At 44.1% G+C, this 26,224-nt stretch overlaps 1 protein-coding gene across 1 annotated transcript in view; it reads left to right on the forward strand.

Moving 5' to 3' along the window:
• Nucleotides 1-5,453: 5,453 nt before the first annotated feature.
• The window catches only part of CHD3 (chromodomain helicase DNA binding protein 3), a 30,705-nt gene continuing 9,934 nt past the window's right edge, over nucleotides 5,454-26,224 (forward strand). The window contains 25 exon segments of the mRNA XM_078155648.1: nucleotides 5,454-5,749; nucleotides 8,804-8,866; nucleotides 12,405-12,517; nucleotides 12,829-12,999; nucleotides 13,230-13,351; nucleotides 13,993-14,264; nucleotides 14,521-14,651; nucleotides 14,820-14,970; nucleotides 15,151-15,344; nucleotides 15,707-15,940; nucleotides 16,277-16,480; nucleotides 17,217-17,428; nucleotides 17,917-18,048; nucleotides 18,431-18,530; nucleotides 19,226-19,417; nucleotides 19,735-19,935; nucleotides 20,361-20,498; nucleotides 20,775-20,896; nucleotides 21,252-21,425; nucleotides 21,541-21,682; nucleotides 22,093-22,224; nucleotides 23,113-23,230; nucleotides 23,690-23,814; nucleotides 23,978-24,209; nucleotides 25,395-25,561. Of these exon segments, the coding sequence (XP_078011774.1) occupies nucleotides 5,485-5,749; nucleotides 8,804-8,866; nucleotides 12,405-12,517; nucleotides 12,829-12,999; nucleotides 13,230-13,351; nucleotides 13,993-14,264; nucleotides 14,521-14,651; nucleotides 14,820-14,970; nucleotides 15,151-15,344; nucleotides 15,707-15,940; nucleotides 16,277-16,480; nucleotides 17,217-17,428; nucleotides 17,917-18,048; nucleotides 18,431-18,530; nucleotides 19,226-19,417; nucleotides 19,735-19,935; nucleotides 20,361-20,498; nucleotides 20,775-20,896; nucleotides 21,252-21,425; nucleotides 21,541-21,682; nucleotides 22,093-22,224; nucleotides 23,113-23,230; nucleotides 23,690-23,814; nucleotides 23,978-24,209; nucleotides 25,395-25,561 (4,107 nt within the window). The 5' untranslated portion in view covers nucleotides 5,454-5,484.

Genomic DNA, 26,224 nt, shown 5'->3' on the forward strand with positions numbered 1-26,224 from the left:
TGAACAAAGTTTGGTATATGAATCTAATAGAATATTGTGTCATGAGAAATGATGAAAGGGAACAGTTTTAGAGAAATATGGTAAATCTGCATGAACTGATGTAGAGTAAAATAAGCAGAACCAGGAAAACTATTTATACAATAATATTGTAAAGAAAAACAACTGAAGCACTTAAGAACTCTTAAGTAGTGCAATTAACAACTACAATTCTAGAGGACTGATGAAGGATGGTACTTGCTTCCTGAAGAAAGGTGATGGCCTCAAGGTGCAGAAAGAAAACTACATTTTTGGACACAGATGATGTGTCAAAATACAATTTGTTTTGCTTGTTATACATACTTGTTAAAAGGAGTTCCCCTCCCCAATTGGAAGACAGGTATAAGGGAGAGGGAGCTATTGATAGGATCACAGAAAATAAAGTAACTCAAGGACTTTTAAAAATGCACAGAAGAAAAGCCAGAAGGAAATGCAGAAAAAACAGTTCTGAATGCTTCTCAAAAGGAAAATCACCTTCAAAATAAACTGCAGCCAAAACAGACATGGTACAATAGTAAATAATAATTAAGACTTGCAGTTCCGTGTACAATCCTTTTTCTGTTTTCCTTTGTATATAGAAATGCTCATTTTATTTATCATGTATTAAGTTCAGAATAAAAAATATACAATTGTTATGTGTTACATAAAGATAAGGAACACATATATGTGTAGATATAGGGCACCTTTTCTTTTTTTACTTCCTGGGGGGGGTATATGCCCATTAGTGGAATTGCTAGGTTCAACTGTATGGACAGTTTAGTAACTTCTCTTTTATAATTACAAATTATTTTTTAGATGGTTGGATAAATTCATAGCCCCCAAAGAAGTATATTGGTGTGTCCGACTTCCTAAAACCTCTCCAGCATTGACTATTTCCATCTTTTATCATCTTCACTAATTTGATAGGAGGTGATGCCTCAGTTTTAATTTCAACATTTTTGTTATTGTTCATCTTTAGGACCAATTTTTGTATCACCACCATCAAGCAGTTTCACTGATTCTCTAGATGATTTTCCTATCTTTGATTTAAATTAGCTTTTACTATTAGCATTGTAATCCCATCGAAGATAATTGTCCAATTTCTAGTTTCTACTCACTGTTATACTTGTGGGCTTCCCTTTTCTCTTCAGTTGGGCTATTTTCCCATTTTTGATAGAGATTAATTTCCCCCGTCATAGCTTTTGTCACGTAGATTTTGGGAGAAGCACTGACAAACATATAGAGGCAGGTGATACTGACAGAGAAACTGGCAGCCAGGTAAAGAGAGATAAGAAATGGGCCCATGGGTAGACAGAATAGAGGGACAGATGACAGAAATACTATCTCTAGCCACTTACATGGAAAGAGAGCAGGAGAAAATTGTAGAAAACAGAGAAGTAGAGACTACAAGAAACAATAGAAAATACGACTGTCAGAGGCAAGCAGACAGACACTGAGAAAGTGAGACAGACAGATGGACTGACATACTAGATAGGCAAAGTGACAAGCAGCCACACAGAGAGACTATAAGGGAAGAGCAGAAAAGAAATGAGAGATACAGGAAAACTAAACAAGACAGGCAGGCAGAGATAAACAACAGAGATAGCAGGTAAGCAGAGAGATTAAAAGATTGAAAGAGACAGAGGCAGGTACTCAGGAGAGGCAAATCCAAAGTCAAATGAATAGACTGAACAGAAGAAAGCAGAGAGAAAGAGAGGCAGGTGAGCAGACAGGTGGGCAGAGAAAGTGACAGACAGAGCCAAGGACATCAGAAATTATATACCAAAAGAAAGGCAGACAGACAGATGGAGAAGGCAGATGCAGAGAGGCAGCAGGGAGAGGGCAAGCAGATGGGGGTGGTTGGAGGGATAGGCAGAGGATTAAAACAGAAATGGGGGACATGGACTGGATGAAGAAGACAGGCAAGTGATGGGGAAACTGATAGGAAAGGTAGGAGGGAAAGGGAAGAGAAGACAGATAGCCAGACAGGTGAGGGAGAAAGACTGAAGAGAAGCAGATAAATGGGAAAAGCAGATATAGAATGGGGAGGAAGAAGCAGGCTGATGCTAAGAAAACACAGACCAAAAGGCAAGGCTGAAAGGCACAGAGTAAGAGAAACAGAAAAGTAAAGCAAAGGAAAGGAAAATAGTCAAGCAGAGAGAGATGTTTGCTGACTAAAAAAACCTAATGAGGAATTCTGGTAAAAAAAAAAGACACTGAGAATTATAAGAAATAGGTAGTCAGACAGACTAAGAGATGCAGGCAAGCAGACAGTAGCTAAATGAGGGCAGGAAACAGACAGTGGGATGCTAGCAGGCAGGTGGGGAGACAGAATGAGAGAGAGGCTGACAGACAATAGACACAGACAGACACAGATTGACAATAAGAGTTTATCAGGCAGAAAGAGAGACACAGAAGCAAGTGGATAGGCAAGCAGAGGAGAACAACCAGAGGCAAGGCAGAAGAGAGACCAAGAGATGCAGGCCAAGAGGCAGACAAGACAGCCAGGGAGAGGAAGGCAGGCTATATAGTCACAGGAAGAGAAAGAGGCAGCCAGACATGATAATAGAAGCAAACAGGAAAGTAGGCAGGCAAATAGAAGGATAGAAACAGGCAGAGATCAAAAAGACCAGGAAGCAGACCTATTGGTGGAAGGGAAGAAACATGTAAAAGAACAGAGCCTACTCACAGATCTGTAAGTACAGACCTACATATAAAGATGCGTATATTCACAGAAGTGTTCCCACAGAAACACCCTGAGACATACACTCTTAAGCACCCATACCCAGAGATCTTGACATTTCACCCCAGACACACAGGGACAAGTAAATATACATGAACACACTTAAAACCAGATGCATACATGCAAAGGCAAAGGAGACAGAATATAGTATACACACATGCTTTTGTGCACACTATGACCCATATGCACATACACACAGCCAGAGCAAAATGGTAAACAGATAGTGAATCCAAGAATCACTGAAAGATAACAGTTGAAGAGTTACTGAGACAAGAGACAGCATGTGAGACAACCCATGAATGAAATAGAAACAAAGGGATAGAAGCCCACACAGAGAGACAAAAAATGAGGGATAGAAACTCCCCACACTGAGAAAAAGTGAGAAACACATATATTTTACACAGATATACAAAAATAAACAGAAACAGAGAGCTCGAGACATAAAGAGAATAGGAAGAAAATAAAACCAAGAGGCTAGAATGGAGAATAGGACTGAGGCTAGCAGAGAGGGAGACAAAAGACATTGAAACCCAGATTAAGAAAAAAAGAAAAATTAAGGCCCATAAAGTGAAGGACAGAACCCTAAAATAACACATTCTTGGCCCTCAAGCAAAATTATGCAAAAGTCCATCCTAGTACCCCTGGGAACATTTTTTATGTTCATCTAAAGGGAAGCTGCTATCTTAGGTTTACAGGGGTTGCCTGAGATGGAAAGTTACGCACGCTTCAGGAAAAGGTGCAGAAAAGACAATCCATAAGGAAGGGGGTAAAGTGAGGTCTCAGGGAAAGAAGAGAACTAAGATTGGAAAGGGGTGACTTGGGAAGTTGAAGTAATTACTAGTCTCATTCCTTCCTCTATACCTCCATAATGGCAGTCCCTCTACCAGCAAACATTTCAGAGGAAGTACTTCTCTTCTTTTACTGATATCCCAAGGATAGAGATGCTTAGTGCTTCCTCCTACCTGAGTCCAGGGCTCCCTTCCTACCCCAATTGACAAGCTTTTTTGAAATTTAACTTAGCTTCCTTGTTTGATTCACTTAGGTAGTCCATAAAAGAGAGGTCTCTCCTGACCCCTTTCCAATTTCCCCCATCAGTATCTCATTCCCATTTTAAGGGGACATTGAGGTTGAAGAATTGGATGAGAAAATCAGATACAAAGGTCTGATTGCATCCTCTTCTCTTTCATTTTTTCTTCACCTTAGCTAATTTCCTCTCACCTACAGTACTTCAATTTCTCCCACTTTGATGGAACTGGAAATGGGGGTGAATGAAAGAAAAAGGAGTCTGTATTGGAAAGGAGCAAATAATTTTTTTTTCTTTTTCAGATCTTGGTGCTCCCCATCCACAGCAAAATCCATTCTCTGTATCAAGATTTCATAATCAAGTTTATCTGGGAGAAAAGGAAAATGAAATGAAAATATAATTTAAAACAATTGTAAATTACTGAAATGATTCAATAAAGAATAATCAAACATAAAACTCTGAATGAAAAAACTCAGATTGCTTTCAATTCTCCACCCCCAAAGGGTTTCTATCATTAAAAAAGAAAAAAAATCTTATAAAATACATAAAGTTAAATGCATTTCAACTTTAACAAGGTGTATGTATATGTATATGTATGTATTTGGCCAGATATACATATATAAATATATGTATTTCATCTTTTTCCTTGACAATGCCTGAAGGGAGAAAAAAAAACCCTTCACATCAAACCACTCCCTTTCTGAAGTACTTAGGGAAAAAAAGCTTTTCTTTTGAGGAGGGAGGTGGAGAGTGAAGAGACTAGTATAGAAAAGAAAATTTTAAAATCTAGTTGGACTAGTATCTAACTAGTTAACCTTTAACAATTTATGCTGATGTCAGACTGAGCATGAGTACTGATTAATGCCCCCCCCAAATATTTTTATAGGTGTGTGTTGGGGGGGAGGTTAGTCAGCAGCCATTTTTGTTTTATGCAGAAATCCTTCATGTTTCTTCCCCCCCTTCAATACACAAGGAAAATATCTATTAATCTGTTTACTAATCAGCTATGAAAAAAGGGAGACTTTTGTGGGTTTCTGGGTATAGAGGGTTTTAGAGATGAGAAGGGGGGAACTGGAAGCATTTCTGTTGGTGGGGGTGTTAGGGGATGGGGGGTGAAAAATGAAATATTAAGCCAGCCATTTTGTTTTAAAAGCAGATTTTTTTTCCTCTCTCTTTCTTCTTGGAGGGGGTGGCGATGCTGGAGGGGGGTTGTTTTAAAAATAATTTCAGGGCGGCCATCTTAGTGCTTCAGCTCTAGGAAATATTTCTCAGCGCCCCCCTCAGAATTTAAATATATTTAAAACAACGGAGAGGGGAGTAAGGGGGGGAAGAGTAGAAAAACTTTTATTTATAATATATATATATATATATATTTACCCCCCTTTCTCTGTCTTTTGGTCTCCCAGGGAAGGGGAGGAGAAAGTCCCCCCCCTTTAATTTTTCTCAATAGTAAATTGTTTTTGGGAGGTGGTTTCGCCCCCTCCTTAGACAGAGGGGTGGGGGTAGGGGGTGGCCCGGGGTTTGGGGGGCTGGGGGAGGAGGTGAGTTGGAGGAGGAGGACGACGACGACGAGGAGGAGGAGGAGGAGGAGGAGGAGGAGGAGGAGGTGGTGGTGGTGGTGGTGGTGGTGGTGGTGGTGGTAGTGGTGGGGGAGGCAGGCGGGCGGTGGGTGGGGGGGTGGTGGGGGGGCCAGAGCTACAGGATGGCTTCCCCTCTGAGGGACGAGGAGGAGGAGGAGGAGGAGATGGTAGTGTCTGAGGAGGAAGAAGAGGAGGAGGAAGAAGAGGGCGAAGAGGAGGTGGAGGCGGCGGATGAGGACGACGAAGAGGAAGACGACGAGGGAGTAGTCGGACGCGGGCCGCCGGGGCACGACCGGGGCCGCGGCCGCCACAGTCCCCCCAGCTGCCACCTCTTCCCGCCACCGCCCCCGCCCCCGCCGCCCCCGCCGCCCCCGCCCCCACCGCCAGGTAAAGACGCGAACGGAGGACACCCGCCGAACCCCCCCCCTTTTGCTCCTTATCGCCGCGAGCCCAAAGTTCCGAAACCGTTGGGCGCGAGAAGGGGCTCGGGGGGGGGGTGCCGGGCAGGCGCGCGCGGAGGAGCTGGGGGTGGGGGTGGAGAGAGGAGGGCAGGGGAGGGAGCGCGAAAGGCACCCACCGCGCGGACGGAGAGGAGTCGAGTCCGGGGGCGCGCGGACGACGGAACAGCCGGCCCGCCTGCTTGCCGGCCCCCCCACTCCCTCCCTCCCCTCCCGCCCCGGGCCTGAGGCCGGGAAGCTTTCCGGGCCGGTGGGCCGACCTGCTGGCCGAGCGGGCCTCGCCTCCCCTCCCCCCGGCCAGCCCCCTCCCCCCGCTCTGGGGGGAGCCTTGGGCCGCGGCCGCGGCGGAACGCCGGGCGCCAGCTGAGCGGGCGCGCGGACCGAGGAGCCAACTCTTGGTCGCAGTCGTAGGGGGAGGGGAGGGTTGGTGGTGTGTGTGTGTGGGGGTTCCCCTCTTTTTTTCGTCCCTTCTTTTTTCTTCTTCGGGGGATTAGGAGCGATCGAACCCGAGACAACTCCCCCCCCAACTCCCGCCGCGCTTCGGGCCCGCTTGAGCTCCAGACGTCTCCCCCCCCCCCCGGCTGGCGGGAGGCGGGGGAGGCGGCGGTGGAGAGTAGCGAAGGTGGCTGTGGTTCTGGGATTTCAAGCCCATTTGGGCTCTGACTCAATGTAAAACTAGATGGTGTCTGTGTATGCATTGGTGAGGGTCGGCGTGATCCTAGTCCTCCTCCTCGGGGCATGGGATGGGGGAGGGGTCCCTGCTGACCACCTGGGGACGGACACGCTGCTCGCACGGGAGCTCCTGTCCGTGAGGGAACGGGGCTTGTTTTGCGGGTGGCGATGGGACTTTGTACACAGACCTGCCTGGCAAATAAATCACCCCCCCCTCCAAGATCTTAGAAGTGGAGGTGGGCAGGATGCCTAAAGGGGAAACCAGATATACTCGCCGACAACTCCACCTCTTTCTATTCCTTCCGTTTTTCCCCCCTGCATGTGATGCTAGGCCCCTCTGTAGCAAAAGGGTGTGTATTCACCCCGGGACTCCCCCCTTCTACCCTGTGAGCCATTGACCCTCTTTTGTCCCTGAGTGACCCCACTGCTGTGGTCCTGGGGCCCCAGTGGTTGTGATTTCCTTGATTGCCCCCACCACAACCACCTCTGTGAGGGGGTGACTGAGGGGATGTGGAACACCTTGCCTCCTGTGGTGTTTGTTACAAGAGGTCCAGCACTCCCCTCCCCGGTTTTCTCACACGGGCAGCTTTAATAACTGTAGCCACTGTTGCGAGATAACAGTTGCCTCGTCAGGGACCCAGTAGCCATCCCACCTCAGATAGCCTTGTGTGACTAGTTCTAGAAATGTAAAAAAATAACGTAAACTTTACATGTATTCATACCTTATATGTAGAAAATGACAGATGGGACACTTTCATCCCCATGCCTGGTAGCAGACTTCAATAGCCTTATAGATTTAAAGTTGGAAGGGAACTTAAAGGTCATGGAGTCTAACCCCTTCATTTTAAAGATGAGGAAACTGAGTCAAAGAGAGGTTAAATGACTTGTCCAAAGTTGCGAAGGTTGTAAAGGGGTCTAGCTGGGCTTCTAACTCCAAGTCCTCTTCACTACACCTTGCTGCCTTACTTGTGTTTTTTCCAGCCCCTATTGATGAGATATGCCCAGTGTTCTTAATACTGAAATATAGATTAGTGCCATCCATGTATGGCAGATGTGCCTGTATATACACTTCAGTTGAACAACAAAAGAAGTGTGTGCCATAGGAAGGAAGAGGGTCCAAAAGAGAGAGAGGAAGGGAGTGTCTTAATGAAAATGAAATAATTATTTTCCCCTAGGGTCTGTGAAATAGGAAACAAGTAGAAAAAATTACCTTGAGGGGAACACATTTTTTTTTAGTGCAAATGGGAGAATTTGGGAGACAGGTGTCAATTAAACATTTATTAGACACCTACAATATATCTGCAAAGTGAGCAAGAAAGGAGGAGGAAAGAGGGATTAGGGGATGGATTCTTTCCTTGTCTTCAGAGTTCTCAGGTTAGGTAATCCTCTTTGGTCATTTTCAAAACTAGGCTAATAAAAGAGGGGATTGCTGGGAAAAAAAGAAACCGTCAGAGATTGAGGTGTGTCTTTGTTTGGCTCCCATTGCTCCCCTCTTCTGTAGCATATTTCTCTAATAAATAAGCAGACATTTGAAGATAACTTGTTTCATTTTGGATTTGAAATTAAAAATACTCCTTATTCCCCTTCTACTTAGGGCAGTTTTGCCTCTGCCTAAACCCTCCAAGTTTGAGTGATTAAAACATCCTTGTTGGGTAATTTTCTGATATTAAAAAAACTTTGGGGAAATATGTATTAGCTCTCCCTCCTTCTTTGTCTCCCCAGGTATGAGGAAGGCAAATACCAATCCCAAGAAGTTTGCCTCATGTATTTAACTCTCCCCTTCTGGCCCAAACTCCCAAGTGGAATATGGATTTGTATATTCTGCAGCTCTCTATTGTTTTTCACCCTGACTGATTTTCCCTCATCCCCATTTTGTTTCACATTCTTAACTGGGTCCAACTTTACCTCTTTCTCCTCCCACCAACCTCTGTACATTGTTCAGTATTTCAAATCCAAAGACTCCTGCAGGGGGAGGGGAAAGAAGGGAGCCAAAACTGAATTTCTTTCCCGTCCCCCTTCTGGCAAGTATAAAGAAATAATATAATATTTAGATGTGATTGCTTAGGGTGGGGGGGGGTAGGATATGGGTGGTGTGGAAAATTCTAGTAGTTTCTTCGCAAAAGGCTTGAAAATAAAAACCCACCCTCTCCTTGCAGTACGCATGTGCAGGGGCCCTATTATGGTGGTTCGTTGTGGGGGGAGGGAAGGGAATTTGAGAAAAAATAAATATATGTGTGTGAGAGATTGATGGTGAGATAGAAAGGAAAGGGGAGGGCAGGCCTTTTTCTGAGACTCCTCCTCCTTTTTCTAGCTTGCCAGCCCCCTCAGGGATCAGAGCCAGAGAAGTGGGAGAGCCTGGGCTTCAAGCCAGCGGGTGAGACAAGAGTTGAGACTTAGTCTCTCATTTCTTTACCTCTCCCCTTCTATCCTTGATTTTCTTCCCCAATCCAGCTTTTCCCAGGATCAGGTGGAGGTTAGCTGGATCTTCACCTGTAGCTGGAAAGGGTCAAACAGATTAGAGTTGCTCAGGCCTATGTCCTGTCCCTCTTGCCCTCCCCAACTAATTCATGCTGTTCCCCTAATCCTAAACCAGCTGGCCTGTCCTTACCATTAACCCCTTTCCACTTTCATATTAATGAAGCCTCTGGGTTTAGAGAAAACCAGTCAAAGGACTTCCAGCAACAGTCCTCACTCTATTCTCAGTATTCAGGCAGGCATTCTGTTACTCTGTCCCCACACTTTCCCCTTTCCTGCCCCAAACATAAATTAAGAACTTTCATGTAAAAGGACAAGGCCTTAGTACCTTGATCTTTGAAGGAAGCGGGAATTATGGGGAAGAAGAAAGAAGTAGTGGGTTTCTGGGACAGAAAAATTTTGGTATTTTGGTGCTAGTTGTTGCTATTTGCCTTTGGTTATGGAAGGTAGAAAAGTGTGACCTTAAAGTAAGGGGGTTGGGCTGAGCTGGGTTTCACTAAGTTGTCCCCTCCGCCTCTGCCCAAGCATGACAGGTCTGGCTGGTTGGACTGGTACTAGAGGGCTGAAGAAAGCAAATTAGAGAATGATGTTCTTGTGGCATCAGTGCTTCCCAAAATTTATGGTGAACAACTTCTCACTGAAAAAAGGAGGAATGGAGACTAGGTAAGGGAACACCAGAGCTAGTCTCATTCTTCCCAAATAGGCTTTTGGTGCAAAAGCCATGGTTTTTACCTTGATACTGGCAGGTACTACATTTATATTCATGAGGGTGTGGGTGGGGCTGTTGATGGAGTATGCTTGTTACTATATATGTAGCTTTAAGTAGATGTAAGCAGCTTTATTTATTGTGTATGTAATAAATATGTCAGCCTTTGTCTGAGAATTTCTTTATGTTTCGAATATCACTGAGCATGTGTTGGGGCGTATGTGGAGTCAGAAAACCTGTATCCCAAGATGGAAAGACTACAGGACTCAAAGTCAGACCTGAATTTATTTGTCAGATCCAATGCCTATACTTTCCTAGTGTAAGCGAAAGTCATTTAACCTATTATCTCAAATGGGTATTTGTAAAAAGTGCTTAGTATAGGGCCTGGCACGTAGCACTTTGTAAATGCTTATTCCCTTCCCTTCTACCTAGCTTCAGTTTTCCAGTCTATAAAATGGGGATAACAATGTACCACCTACCTGGTAGGGTTTATTATAAAAACTTTGCAGACTAGGAAAAATATTGACTCAGGGACAGAATGTCTACATTCCCTAAGGGAAGCAGGAACATGTAAGACTGTGATGCCAGATAGCCTAATTTGGAGAGAATACCTTGGAGCAGAAAGTGGTGGGAGAACCTGTGAGTTGTGGATAGAGTGCTAAACCTGGAGTCAGGAAGACCTGAGTTCAAATCCTGGTTTAGATATTTCCTAACTGTATGTGACTTTGGGCAAGTCATTTAACCTCTCTTAGTCTGAGTTTCTTATAATAGCACCTACCTCCCAAGGTGGTTATGAGGATAAAATATGTGTAAAGTGCTTCTTAAAGTACTACATAAATGCTAGCTATTATTATTATTAATTATTACTATGACTAAGATCAAATTTATGGTAGAAACAGGCAATTGTGATAGAAATGGGATTTTAAAAAATATTCGTTTTTAGTTTTCAACATTCACTTCCATAAGATTTTGAGTTCCAAATTTTCTCCCCCTCTCTCCCCTCCCCCCCCAAGACAGCGTGCAGTTTGAGATAGGCTGTACATATACTTTAAGATTGAACCTATTTTCACATTAGTCATATTGTGAAGAAGAATTAGAACCAATGGAAGAAACCACAAGAAAGAAAAAGAGCGAGCAGATAATATGCTTTGATCTGCATTCAGACTCCACAGTTCTTTTTCTGAATGTGGACAGCATTTTCTGTCATGAGTCCTTTGGAGTTGTCTTGGATCCTTGCATTGCTAAGAAGAGATGAGTCTATCAAAGTAATAGAATATTGTGGCTGTTACTGTGTACAGTATTCTCCTGATTCTGCTCAGTTCACTCAGTATCAGTTCATTCAAGTCTTTGCAGGTTTTTCTGAAGTCTGCCTGCTCATCATTTCTTATAGCACATTCCATTACATTCATATACCACAATTGTTCAGCCTTTCCTCAGTTGATGGGCATCCCTTCAATTTCCAATTCTTTGCCACCACAGAAAGAGCTATTATAAATATTTTTGTGCATGTTGGTCTTTTCCCATTTATATGATCTCTTTGAGATACAGACCTAGAAATGATATCGCTGGGTCAAAGAGTATGTACATTTATATAGCCCACTGGGCATAGTTCCAAATTGCTCTCCAGAATGGTTGGATCAGTTCACAACTCCACCAACAATGCATTTTCCCACATCTTCTCCAGCATTTATAATTTTCCTGTTTTTCATGTTAGCCAATCTGAAAGGTATGATGTGGTACTTCGTAGTTGTTTTGATTTGCATTTCTCTAATTAATCATGATTTAGAGCATTTTTTCATATAACTATATATAGCTTTAATTTCTTCATCTGAAAACTACCTGTTCATATCCTTTGACCATTTATCAATTGGGGAGTGACTTGTATTACAAGTTTGACTCAGTTCCCTATATATTTTAGAAATGAGGCCTTTATCAGAGACACTGATTGTAAAAATTCTTTCCCAGTTTTTTGCTTCCCTCCTAACCTTGGTTGCTTTGGCTTTGTTTGTGCAAAAACTAGAAACAGGACTTTTTAGATAGGGCCAAACACTTAGGGTCTCATGGGTAGGAAGTGAAAGTGATCAATCATTTCCCAACAGGGACTATAGTTCGGAGTAACAATAGGCTTAGTGAATTGTAGGAGAAATAGAAATAGATGCCTAGCATTTTTTAACCTTGTATCTCCCAGACAGATAACCAAAACTTCCTTGATTAATCATAAAATTCTATTTTTCTAGCTATTGACTCTCCCTTCTCAGCATCTGACTGAGGGACCTGCCTGCTTGTATTTCCCCCCAAGCCTTGGGATTATGCCAAGCAGGCAACTGGGCATGGCTTCCCCGGCTTCCAGGCAGAGGGCCAACTGGCTGGTTTGGGGACTGTGGTTGGGGCTGGGTCACAGGTGAGGGCAGGAGGAAAGAGCCCTGTCATGGTCTTGTGAATCAAGGCCTATAACCTGGAACCTAATCCTTGACTGGGGGCATGTTAATACTATGATTTGTCTACACTTTCCTTCTGACCTCTCTCCTCATTTTCAGAACAACCCTGTACTCAGTGTCTCTTAAGTATTTGAAAAAAAACTAAGTTTTGCATTCAGTGATGGGAGACAGGGCTGGGATAGGTCAAATGCCTCAGTCCCTGGAGAAAGTGGGAACTGGGTCTCTGGGAGGCATAAAATCTAGAGGACTAGATGTTTAAGTTCTTTAGTATGACTTTGTTCTTTGTCCCAAAGATGAAGATGAGATTGCGCTCCCACCTTCAGCTCTTGGAGTGAAGAAGAGAAAACGAGGACCCAGAAAACAGAAGGAGAACAAGCCAGGGAAACCACGAAAACGAAAGAAGCTTGTGAGTATAGAGGAACCTGCAGCAGAGCCCATAAGTGCCATCTTTTTCTTTAATTCCCCTATCCCTAAAACTCTAAGACAAGATGTCAGGAGAAGCTTTGTTCTCTCTCTGGACCCCAAGAGGAGTACCACATATCTAACTCTGAAACCTGGGCCCTCAGGAGAGCCCCAAAACCCTGTCTCCTATCTTGTTGATGACTTGTAATCCCTCCTCCTCTTAGCAAGTTCTAGCTTTCCTTGCTGTTGCCTCCTATTGCTTATTATGAAAAGAGGCACTCAGATTTTTAGGTATTATTTTCTTTCTCCACTTAGGACAGTGAAGAAGAATTTGGCTCTGAACGTGATGAATATCGAGAAAAGTCAGAGAGTGGAGGCAGCGAGTATGGGACTGGACCAGGCCGGAAACGACGTCGGAAGCACCGTGAAAAGAAGGAAAAGAAGACAAAACGGCGGAAAAAGGGGGAGGGAGATGGAGGCCAGAAGGTAGGTAAAGTCATATAGAGGACTAGGAGTGGGACAGTGTAATGGAGATGTTGGTACGAAAATTGGTACCAGATTGGTACCAAAAACAAATTTTGGAATGGTACAGAAAGAAAGAGAGAGACAAGATAAGCTGGTTGGGAAGGTGGAAAGGGAGACAGCAGGAGTATTTCCAGGAAATGCTAATAAGGGTGAGTCCCTTTCTTCACTCTTATACCTCCATCCCTAACTAGGTTGAACAGAAGTCATCAGCCACACTGCTCCTAACGTGGGGTTTGGAGGATGTAGAACATGTATTCTCTGAGGAGGATTACCATACATTAACCAACTACAAGGCCTTCAGCCAGTTCATGAGGTGGGAAGGGATAGTGGGATATTTCACAAGTGGTCACCAGGGATTTCATTAAAACTGTTCCCAAACTCTGGTGCTAAGGGGGAATCTCCCTAGCAACAGAGCAGAGTCCTCTCAGAGTCCTACCCTCTCCAAAATGGATTTTCTCTATTAATTATGACAGAAAGCACTTCATTTAGTGGATCCCTCCACTCCTTCCCAGGGTTTTTGCTTTTCCCTGATCCTTTCCCTAGCCTTGGGTGAAGAAAATGAATGGCATTTTTACGGGGCAAACAGTGCCACCTTCTGGTTAGAAATAGAGGCCCCTGATAAATGCTGGCAGGGATACCTCTTAAGTCATGAGATGTTCATATCTCTTTGAATAGAGCAGAAATATCCTTTTCACCTCAGCTACTCCAGTGCTCACTTTGAGACCTGGGTTCCTTCTGTCTCTCAAGGTTCTTATCTCCTATTCCAGACTAGAACTTCAGTATCTTACATCCCTAAAGCCCTGGTTGGCACCCTTCCTGTATGCCCACAGTTCCCATCATTAACCCGAGGAAGCCTTGCTGTGACCTAGCATTGGATTATCTTGGTCGCTGTCACTTTGTGGCTACGGATTGTACCAGATGGAGTGTCTGAGTCTCTGACATCCTTCCCTACAGACCCCTGATTGCCAAGAAGAACCCCAAGATTCCAATGTCTAAGATGATGACAATCCTAGGGGCCAAGTGGCGAGAATTCAGTGCCAACAACCCTTTTAAGGGTTCAGCTGCAGCTGTGGCAGCCGCAGCCGCAGCAGCAGCAGCAGCTGTAGCCGAACAGGTGTCATCTGCTGTTTCATCTGTCACTAGTACAGTTCCCCCTGGGCCTCTACCACCTCCTGCTGATGTCCAGCCCCCACCTATCCGAAGAGCCAAAACCAAAGAAGGCAAAGGTAAAGTACTCCTTCAGACTTCCTTCTCTAAACCTTTGGGACTTGAGGGGTAAAGAGAGGCATAAGGTAGTTTGTTGTAGAAAGATAGACTGGGAGGTTATCATAAAAATTAGTCAGCATTATATGGCACAGAAATACTGTTCCCTTCTAGTCCTGAGTGGTAGTATGAAACACTGCCTAGAAATGGATTTTGGTAAAGTCCTGGCCTCCAGAAAAAATTTCAGAAATTTCATCTTTGTCCTTTCTGTCCATCTAGGGCCTGGCCACAAGAGGCGAAGTAAGAGCCCCAGAGTGCCTGATGGCCGGAAGAAACTTCGGGGAAAGAAGATGGCACCACTCAAAATCAAACTTGGGTTGCTGGGTGGCAAGCGGAAGAAGGGAGGCTCGGTGAGTATCCCTGTCTTGTCCCCTGGTAGGGAGTAGGAGACCACTTGGAAAAAAACTGACATCCAAATGCTGGGGTCTTGTAGAGGAACAGAAACTGTGAAACAGTTGTGTAGGGTGGGAGTTTGGCTAGGTACTGTTCTGGCTGACGGGCCATGGGGCTATGGGCAGTATGTTTTCCAGAGTGATGAAGGCCCTGAGCCTGAAGCTGAGGAGTCTGACCTAGAGAGTGGCAGTATTCACAGTGCCTCAGGCCGGCCTGATGGCACCACCCGAACCAAGAAACTGAAGCGAGGCCGGCCAGGGAGGAAGAAAAAGAAGGGTGAGAAAATGGAAAGGGAATGTTAAGGGCATGTATGCTGTTAAGGGCATGCATGCCTTTGTATTTGTCTTTTTCTCAATATCTTGCTGTCTTTCTTACCATCTCTTGTGGTCTCCCTGTACTTTGTCCCTCTTTCTGTTTTTGTCTCTGTTTCTTTGTCTTCAATGGGGTGTTTGACAGTTCTGGGCTGTCCTGCAGTGGCTGGGGAGGAGGAAGTTGATGGCTATGAGACGGATCACCAGGATTACTGTGAGGTGTGCCAGCAGGGCGGGGAGATCATTCTGTGTGACACCTGCCCTCGTGCTTACCACCTTGTCTGCCTTGATCCTGAGCTCGACAGGGCTCCTGAGGGCAAGTGGAGCTGCCCCCATTGTGTGAGTAAAATTAGCACCCAGGCATTCCTTTACCCCAGGGACCTAAACATTTCCTTCCTTTTGGGACCCAAGTTCCCTGGTTCCTATCCTCAACTTCCTTCCTGTACCCATAAATCTGGTCTCCTTAGTCTCAAAAAAATGAGTACCTAGAATCCTTTTTTAATTACTCCTGCCCTCTATACCCTTGTATTATCCCTACCTGTAACATCACCTTCTCTCAGGGATCCAGGTGTCCTGTTTCTTAAATATTCCCTCCTTTGCCTCCACGCTCAAAAACCCAGGTGACCCTCTTCGATAAACAGTTTCTCTCCCTTTCTATTTGTCCTGGTGTATTTCTATGTCTGTCTGTCCTTGACACTCAGGAAAAGGAGGGAGTGCAGTGGGAAGCCAAGGAAGAAGAAGAGGAATATGAAGAGGAAGGAGAGGAGGAAGGGGAAAAAGAGGAAGAAGATGATCACATGGAGTATTGCAGAGTATGCAAGGATGGAGGGGAGCTACTGTGCTGTGATGCCTGTATCTCCTCTTATCATATCCATTGCCTGAATCCTCCACTGCCAGACATTCCCAATGGTGAATGGCTATGTCCTCGATGCACGGTAAGCATTGTTGTATCCATAAAAGCTAGTCACTTGTCTCAGCTCTCCCTTTTTATTCCATACTTCCCAGAAAAGTCCAAGCATCTAGCCCAGAGGTAGGGAACCTGTAGCCATATGTGTCCTCGAGGCCGCAGGTTCCCTGCCCTTGATCTAGCCCTTAGTATCTGTTTTCCACTGTTTTCCTGGTCTCTGGTCTCCTACTTTCCCATTTCTCACCCTTTCCTCCACCACCACTTCACTTGCAAGCCCCAGATTGTCTTTTTCTCCCCTGAGTCACTTCCTTTATAAAATGTCCTAGTGATATATTTTCTGTCTCTGTCATTGTTTGCTGTGAAGTGCCCTGTGCTGAAGGGCCGAGTGCAGAAGATCTTGTACTGGAGGTGGGGAGAGCCCCCTGTGGCAGCTCCAGCCCCTCAACTAGCTGAGGGGTCACCTGACATCCAAGTTCCCCGTCCTCTGCAAGGCCGCTCTGAGCGAGAGTTCTTTGTCAAGTGGGTCGGACTGTCCTACTGGCACTGCTCTTGGGCCAAGGAGCTTCAGGTAATGACTTTCATCCTCTCATTCCAGTGGCTTATATCCTTTGCTATTTACATAATATTTCACATTCTTGTCACCTAGCCCTCAAGCTCAATTTCTTTAATTTGTAACTATTGTTTCTAATTTAGTTTCTTCCTTTAGCCCCCTCTCTATCACCATCATTTCCACACTTTTCTCTTATATCATGTACCTATCACCCTGTGCTCCCAGACATTTGGGAAGCAGCTTGGTGTAGTGAAAAGAATGATGGACTTGGAGCAAAATGACATGGGTTTAAATCTTGGCACTGTACTCCCTGTGTGATTTTGAGCAAATCACTTCTTTAAGTATCCATTTTTCTCATCTGCAAAATGAGGAATTTGGGCTTAGATGACCTCTAAATTTCCTTCCAATACTGTCTCCTAACTTCAACACCCCTTCTTTCCAACATACTCTATTCATTTCCTCATTCTTTTTTTTTTTTTTGGTGGTAAAGCAATCAGGGTTAAGTGACTTGCGCAGGGTGACACAGCTAGTGAATGTCATGTGTCTGAGACTGGATTTGAACTCAGGTCCTTCTGACTCCAAGGCCAGAGCTCTATGCACTGCGCCACCTAGCTTACCCACATTTCCCTATTCTTAACTCCTACTTCACATGCCCCTTGAGCCATCTCTTTTTCCTTTTTCTGTCCTCTCCTATTCCCTACCTCCTTCCCTCTCTGTTCTTACCTAAGCTTGTTTGTCCTCCTACCCTTACCAGCTGGAGATTTTTCATCTGGTGATGTATCGAAACTATCAGCGAAAGAATGATATGGATGAGCCTCCACCACTGGACTATGGCTCTGGTGAAGATGATGGGAAGAGTGACAAGCGAAAGAGCAAGGACCCACACTATGCTGAGATGGAGGAAAAGTTCTACCGATTTGGCATCAAACCGGAGTGGATGACCGTTCACAGAATCATCAATCACAGGTAAATGTAGGAATCATAGGATGACCCTTCAGGATTGTCCTCTATATTGTTGTAGTAATGACCCCTTGTTATTAAGAATTCTTTTTAAAAGGAAAATACTGGATTCAATATTGAATAATTAACTGATGAACAAGACAGTTTAGTCATTGATGAGGAGTAAGATCAGAGAGTATCCGAGCCCAGTTCACCCTGTATGCACCCTTATTCCTGTTCATTCATAAAAATATAAGGCATACTGTAGTTCAGTTAATTGACCAAAAAGTTGACCCATGAGATATTTCATGTCTTTGAGGGTGTCAGCAACAAAAGTTTTGAGATATACTTAGAGTATTTCAACTTGTTTATGAATTGTTTGCATTTTCTGCCTATGTCACCTCCTGGGCCATTAAGTTATATATGTCTACTGCTTACTATGTAAGACTCTTTTCATTTATATCCCATTCCATTCCTTCTTATCCTTATCCCCCCTTCCCCCGAATCCCTCAAAGCATGGACAAAAAGGGAAACTACCATTACTTGGTAAAATGGAGAGACCTGCCATATGACCAGTCAACTTGGGAGGAAGATGAAATGAACATTCCTGAATATGATGCCCACAAAAACAGCTACTGGAGGCACCGGTCAGGGGGAAAAGGGGGTATAAGGATTGGGAAATAGAAAAATGGCCAATTATAGCTGGAGGGTAGGGAGGAGGAAGAGAGATAGAATCAACTAAAAGAAGGTGTGATTATATGGAAAAGGCATAAAGAAAAGGTTTGTAAAACAAGGAGTAAGGCCTAGGTTGGGAATAATGAAAGGGGATCCGTGGATGTAGAGAAATAGGATATAGAGATGGGATATTGGTTGGGAGATAGTGAGGGGGCCTTGGTGGTGGAAAATAGAAACAGAGTCCAAAGCTGTGGGAGATTAAAAAAAAGGGCCTGTGGTAGAAAGAGGAGATCAGGCTGTGGAATATGCCTTCAGGGTCCAAGCCTAAGGCATATACATTCTTCTGTCTCCTAGGGAGCTAATCATGGGGGAGGATCCTGCTCAGCCCCGAAAGTATAAGAAAAAGAAAAAGGAGCTGCAGGGAGATGGCCCTCCTACTTCTCCCACCAATGATGTGAGTCCCTTTCTTATCACAATCTGTGGCCTCAGAAAGTAAGAAGAGAAGGCAAATGTAGACTCTGACTTCTTGAGCAGTCAGTTCTCCAGCAATTATCCCTGACCCTGAGGCTGTTAGGAATTAACCTAGAGAAGGAGTTGTTTGTTCATTTCAGTCAGGGCCAACTCTTTGTGACTCCATTTGGGATTTTCTTTTCTTGGCAAAGGTACTGGAGTGGTTTGCCATTTCCTTCTTCAGCCCATTTTAGAGATGAGAAACTGAAGCAAACAAGGTTAAATGATTTGCCCAGGGTAACACAACTAAAAAGTGTCTGAGGGCAGATTTAAACTCAGGAAGATGAGTCTTCCTGTTTCTAAGCCCATGCTTTATGCACTTCACCAGCTAGCTGCCCTGTTCTAGGAGAAGAGGGGAGGGGTAAAAGAACTAGTGACCATAATTCCCATTAGCCTAAAGGTGGTACATTTTGATCTCTTCAGCTCTGCCCCATGATATTTTTGAGAGCTGTTTGAATAAAAAAAAGACAAAAGAACTAAATTGTAATTTTCAGGAGTTCACTTTGAAATAAAAAAAACGTGTTTTATATGCTACTGAGAGATACAGTCAACTTGAAATTATAACTGGAGAGGGAGGAGACAGTGGCCAAAGGACTAACTCTGACCATTTTTCTGACTTCTGACCTCTTTATCTCACAGCCTACAGTGAAGTATGAGAACCAGCCACGGTTTATCACAGCCACAGGGGGCACGCTGCACTTATACCAACTGGAGGGGCTAAATTGGCTACGATTCTCATGGGCACAGGGGACTGACACCATTCTTGCTGATGAGATGGGCCTGGGCAAGACCATTCAAACCATCGTCTTCCTTTACTCCCTTTATAAGGAGGTGCCAGACATCAGGGTCCCTGAGGGGAACAGACATTGGCCCTCGAGCCCATATTCCACCCCAGGACTTGCTGCCAGTTCTCCACCTTCCCTATCCCTACGGCCACCACTGATTTACAAATTGTTTTCTCTTACTCCTCCCAAATCAGGGCTCTCTGTAGTATTCCCCCTGATTCCCAGTTGCCTTTTCCTTTAAATCTTTGAACTAAACCAGGGCTGATTGTGGTAGAGGAGGGAGGAATAACTGGATGCCTGAGGGAGTATAAACTAAGAGGCTGAATTAATGAGTTGTGACCCAGTCTTCCTTTTATCCTCCAGGGCCACACAAAAGGTCCATTCCTGGTGAGTGCTCCGCTCTCAACCATCATTAATTGGGAACGAGAGTTCCAGATGTGGGCCCCCAAGTTCTATGTGGTGACATACACTGGGGACAAGGATAGCCGTGCCATTATCCGAGAGAATGAATTCTCCTTTGAAGATAATGCTATCAAGGGTGGCAAAAAGGCCTTTAAGATGAGGGTAGGTCCCTCAACATCATACCTCATTCCCTCCCATGCTGCTAAACCTTCACTATTCCTCCTTTACCCCATTAATATGATGCCCCTTTCCTGTCTAGTTCCTTCATGTCTTCCCTCCCTTTTTTCTCTCCCTTCCTCCATCAAAGAATATTTTATACTATAGCCTTGGAACACAGCAGGCACTCCCAGAGAATTCTTTTTGTTTTAAATCTTTGTATATGTGGGACTTCACATTTGAGTCCCTAATAAGGAATAGAAGCATTAAGAACTGTATTTATGGGTCTTTATGAGCTTCGAATTTAAGACTGTAGGATAACATACCTCATTCATTTTAGAGATTTGAAGGGAGGAAAAAAACCTAGGTCTTGGGCAGGGAGTTGGGGCTGTTCAGGCAGCATTTGGATGGATCAATTATTATGTTGGCAGAGGGAGGCACAGGTGAAGTTCCATGTTTTGCTGACATCATACGAATTGATCACCATCGATCAAGCAGCACTTGGCTCCATTCGCTGGGCCTGCCTTGTGGTAGATGAGGCCCACCGGCTCAAGAATAACCAATCCAAGGTGAGGATGATGACAAGATACCAAGGGACTTAAGCCTTCTTATTTCTTTCCTACTAAGAATCTGACAGCCTTTTGGGGGGGGCTAGAGGCAAGATACCTGGATCCCTGAGGAGAAAAAATATAGTAAAGGTGGGAAAGAGGTAAGGGGTGTGGGGGCAAAATAATTGTGTCTCTGAAGAAATGAACTAGAGAGTGAGAAAAGGTAGGTGTTAAAGGACCAGATACACTAGCTTGCTGATATACTTTCCTTGTTCTTTACCCTGGCCCTACTCCCAGTTCTTTAGGGTGCTGAATGGTTACAAGATTGATCATAAGTTGCTGCTGACAGGGACTCCTCTTCAGAACAATCTGGAGGAGCTCTTCCATCTGCTTAACTTCCTTACCCCAGAAAGATTTAAGTAAGTATCCCTTTTCTTCCCCACCCTACCTTACACCCAACATTCTAGCCCAGCTCCTTGGTTCTTATCCTCTAAACACTTAAACATCTTTGTCTACCCATCACCATTTCTAATTTCACCTCTCATTTTTCCCTTCTTGTTTTAATCCTAGGTAAGGGGGAGAATTATAAGGAACAATTTGGTTGGTATAATGAGGAAAGTTAGGGGTACAGAAAAGACTGTGGGTGATCTGGAAAAACAGTAATAAATCTATGGAGAACAGACTTGGGGTAAGGGATGGAATTAGTCCTGGAACCCTGAAGACTATAGGCCTTGAAGTTATGGATTTTCTCCTTTCTCTTCTTTCTCCTTCCAGCAACTTGGAAGGTTTTCTGGAGGAGTTTGCTGATATTTCCAAAGAGGACCAAATTAAAAAACTGCATGACCTACTGGGGCCACATATGCTTCGGAGGCTCAAGGCTGATGTCTTCAAGAACATGCCAGCCAAGACAGAGCTCATTGTTAGGGTGGAGCTCAGCCCCATGCAGAAGTGAGGCTGGGGGGCTAAACACCTGGGTCCCTGAGATGGGGGTAGGTGGGGATTTATTGGGGGTGGGCTGGTTTGTGACCAAATGCCTCATTCTAATCTTTCCCCCTCCTACCAGGAAATACTACAAATATATCCTAACTCGAAATTTTGAGGCATTGAATTCTCGAGGTGGTGGAAACCAAGTGTCACTACTCAACATTATGATGGATCTGAAGAAGTGCTGCAATCACCCCTACCTCTTCCCTGTGGCTGCTATGGTGTGGGACCTGTGGGGCTAGTAGGGAGGGAAGAGTTGGGAACCGAATTGGGGCTAGTAATGTAGGACATTTCTTTCCAAGGGAAAGAAAATCTGGGATGGGGGGGTGGGGAAGAAGGGTTATAGGGGATGCCTAATTCCATGTCTAATCCTACTTCTGACCCTAACTCTACCTTCATTTCTAACCTTAACCCTAATTCTGTTTCCCTTTCTAACCCTAATTCCATTTTGCTTTCTGGCCCTAATTCCATTTCTAACCCTACTTCTAATGCTAACCCTAAACAATGATTAGGTATCTGAGAACTGTGGGGATTAGGTTAAATTAGGCATTATCTTTTGGATTCAGTAGAGACTGGAGGATTTTAACATTATTCCTGACTCCTATCTCCTTTTTTCCTTTCTGCATTTTAGGAGTCCCCAAAACTCCCCAGTGGGGCATATGAAGGTGGGGCTCTTATCAAGTCATCAGGGAAGCTGATGCTGTTACAAAAGATGCTTCGAAAACTGAAGGAACAAGGCCACCGGGTGCTCATTTTCTCCCAGGTAACTCATCCCTTTTGATTGTTTCCTACCACAGCTCTCTTTCTGCTTGCTGTACTTGTGACTTCTCAAAGACTCTGAAATCTTTGGCATTGGGAACTCTTTCAATTAACATTTTTATGAATTTCTGTGTTATCCAGTTCATGTCTGGCCCATCAAGATCCTTACTCTAAGGGGTGTTGGAAATACCCCTTCTAAAATTGAATGTGGGGGTTAGAAGAGGAGGCAGAGATGGGACAAAGTAAGGCATTTCTGTGTTCTGTGTTCCAGCAAGACCTGGAAATTTAATCTTCCATTGTGCCCACAAGAAGGCTTGAGTGTTTCATTGTAATGCACACAATTTATCACAAAATACACATTAACATACAATAGAGAACAGAATTTTATGATACCAAATCATGTAAAAATTAATATTATAGAGAAAATTGATATTTAAAGGAGTCCATTCCATGCAGATTGTGTCCTAGATGGCTGCCTACCTTGCTTGGGATCTGTAAAGGGGTGACCTTTGCCTAATCTCTAGAAAAGGCATTTGGTGCCTCTTTGGAAGGAATAATCTAAGGGTGAGCAAAGGGAAACAACCATAAAGGAAGAACTAGTGTGTTTTGGAAGTCAAGTGGAGTTTTAGAAAGTGGAGATTATTTCAGAGGCCAAAATAGGACAACAATGGGTTGAAAACTAATGACAGATACTTTTCAGTGGAAGTTAAAATAAAATTTAGATTTTTTTTTTAAAAGAAAGAAAACAGGAGGAGGACTAGGACTCCTACAGAGGAGTAGGGTACACTAAGAATAGGTAGGTTCCTGTGACCCTTGTATTTCCTTACTATGTCAGACAACCCCTCCATTCTTCCCTTTTCCCCTTCCAAAAAAATCCTCCTTCCTTTTCCAGATGACCAAGATGTTGGATTTGTTAGAGGACTTCTTAGATTATGAGGGTTACAAGTATGAACGTATTGATGGAGGCATCACTGGAGCACTAAGGCAGGAGGCTATTGACCGATTCAATGGTGAGGGCACCAGAGGCTCAAGGGATGAATTTAATTAAGAGTGTCTAAGGGAAACAGTATCTTAGAGATGGGCTCATGGGTCCCTAAGAGTATCAGTGACTTGAGGGGATGGACACCTGGGATCACAGGATCACAGAATAAGAGACTTCAGAGCCCTTCTAACTCATACCTGAACAACAATCCCTGTTACAAGAGCCCCAAACTTTCTATGAAGACCTCTAGTGAGTGGAAATCTACTCTTTCCCAAGGCATCCCATTCTATTTGTGAATTGTTCTAATTGTTAGGATCAGTACCTGAGAGACGAACACTTTAGTTCCTGAGGAGTTATCTTGGTCCTTGACAAGAGTTGATTGCCTGAGTTTCTGAGGGGGTATAGGTTTGGATAAGAGAAGAGTCAGGGGCTTGGGAAATGAATTGCCTCTAGGTGGGTCTGATTTTCCAATTCTGTCCCCACCTAGCTCCTGGGGCCCAGCAGTTCTGCTTTCTTCTGTCCACTCGAGCTGGGGGCTTAGGCATCAATCTAGCCACAGCTGATACTGTCATTATCTTCGACTCAGACTGGAATCCCCACAATGATATTCAGGTGAGAATTTGAACTCATAGAGCAGGGGAGATAAAGGGGAGGATGACCTGGAGTTAGAGAAAGATCACCGTAGTGGTACTTTCTCTTCCACACTGTCCCTTCTCTGAGGATGTATGTTCTCTGTTGTTCCCCTGACTGGGCTTATTTCCTTTTGCCATTGTAGGCCTTCAGCCGAGCTCATAGGATTGGTCAAGCCAACAAAGTGATGATTTACCGGTTTGTGACACGAGCTTCAGTAGAGGAGCGGATTACTCAGGTGGCCAAAAGGAAGATGATGTTGACACACCTGGTTGTAAGGCCTGGGTTAGGCTCTAAGGCAGGTTCAATGTCCAAGCAGGAGCTTGATGATATCCTCAAATTTGGCACAGAGGAGCTGTTTAAGGATGAAAATGAAGGTGAAAATCTTTTCTCCTGCCCCTTTTGTAGCAAGAGCCTTCTTTTCTGAAGTGTTTTCCTTGTCTCTCTATTCACATAGCTACCACCCTGGTTCAGGATGGTATCACACATCCAGTAAAGATGGAGGTACTGAGGCAGACAGAGGTTAAGCAATTTGCCTAGGGTCACCCTAGTTAGTGTTTGAGATAGGATTTAAATTCAGGTCTTCCTGACTCCAGGTCAGCACTATCCACTGCACCACTTAACTGACAGTCTAAACTATTCAATAGATTTTTTTTTTTAATATGAGGCAATTGGGGGTTAAGTGACTTGCCCAGAGTCACACAGCTAGTGAGTGTTATATGGCTGAGGCTGGATTTGAACTCCTGATTCCAGGGCTGGTGCTGTATCTACTGTGACACCTAGCTGCCCCTCAATAGACTCTTAATTGGTCTCCTCATCTTCTATATCTCTTATTTTCAACCTCCTGAACTGCTCAACTGATACTCATGAAGCACACATCTTACTATGTTGTTGTCCTGTTCAATAAACTCTGAGTGGTTCCCTATTACCTATAGGATCAAATACAGATTCTTCTATGTGTCATTTAAAATCCTTCATAACCTGGCTCCAATCTCCTTTTCCAGTATTATTATATATGTTACTCCTCTTCAAGACTCTATAGAAGACTCCCATCTCCCCATCCATACCTTAAATACAGTCCCTCTTTTTTTCCACTCTTATTTTCCTTAGTTTTCTTCAAAGCTCAGTTCACATGCTGCCTCCTACCTGAAACCTTTCCTGATCTCTCCAGATATTATTGCCTTCCCCTAAAATTTCTTTTACATGTAGTTATTTCATACCTTGGTATGTAGATGCTGTCTACTTTAATAGGTTATAAGCTCCTGGAGGTCAGGAGCTGTTTCATTTTCATATCCCCAGTTACCTAGCATGGTGCCTGATACATAGTAGACACTTGATAAATGCTTATTGATTAATTGAAAAGCTTTATAGTTTTTGGGAGCCAAAGCATTTTGGGCCCAAGTCCCCAGGAGGAAAAGCATCTCCTGGATACCTCCCCAGAGGAGAAAGAAAGTCTTTTCTTCATTTTCCCTGTTCTCTAATCATTATAAGATCCTGCCTCTTGTTCATAGTTGTGGATGGTGTGTCAAACCCCATAAATCCATGTATCCCATTTACCTCAGGAGAAAACAAAGAAGAAGATAGTAGTGTGATCCACTATGACAATGAGGCCATTGCCCGACTGCTAGATCGGAACCAGGATGCAACTGAAGACACTGATGTGCAAAACATGAATGAGTATCTCAGCTCCTTCAAAGTGGCACAGTATGTGGTTCGTGAAGAAGACAAGGTGAGGGACTGGGAGCCAGACACTGGGGTCCCCTAGTTCTGCTTCTCTAGAATTATCAGTTCCCATAAACTTACTAGGTGGTGAAGTGAGACATAAATGGAAAGAACATTCTTCCCCTCAGGAAGATTTCAGTCTAATGCGGAAGGGAAAAAATGGGAATGACCATTTATTAACTGTTTACTATCTGCCATACTCAGCATTTTACAAATATTATCTCATCTGATCCTCACAACAACCCTGGGAGATAGATTATTATCCCCTTTTAAACTGAGGAAACTTAGGCAGACAGAAGTTAAGTGACTTGCCCAGAGTCACACAGCTGGTGAGTATCTGAAGTGGATTTGAATTCAAGTCTTTCTGACTCCAGGCCATGTGCTTTATCTATCCCACTTTACCACCAAGCTGCCTAATGGGAAAAAAACTAGCAATCTAATGTATTAGACAGGCCTTGCAAAGAGACTCAGATGTAGAGTGCATAATCAGTGCAGGGAGGGCATATGAATTCATAGGGCTACTGGAAAAGTAGAGAATGAAGGTGGGCTGGAAAAGAGTGGAGAGAAAGTGAGAAAGTGAGGCAAGTGACATGTTGAAGTTTTGGACCCAGGAGAAGGAAAAGATTTGTATACATCAGTAGTAGAGTGATGGGATGATGAGGAATGGTCA

This window comes from Phascolarctos cinereus, unplaced genomic scaffold, assembly GCF_003287225.1.
Source record: "Phascolarctos cinereus isolate Bilbo 61053 unplaced genomic scaffold, phaCin_HiC Scaffold_5;HRSCAF=322, whole genome shotgun sequence".
Lineage (NCBI taxonomy): Eukaryota > Metazoa > Chordata > Mammalia > Diprotodontia > Phascolarctidae > Phascolarctos > Phascolarctos cinereus.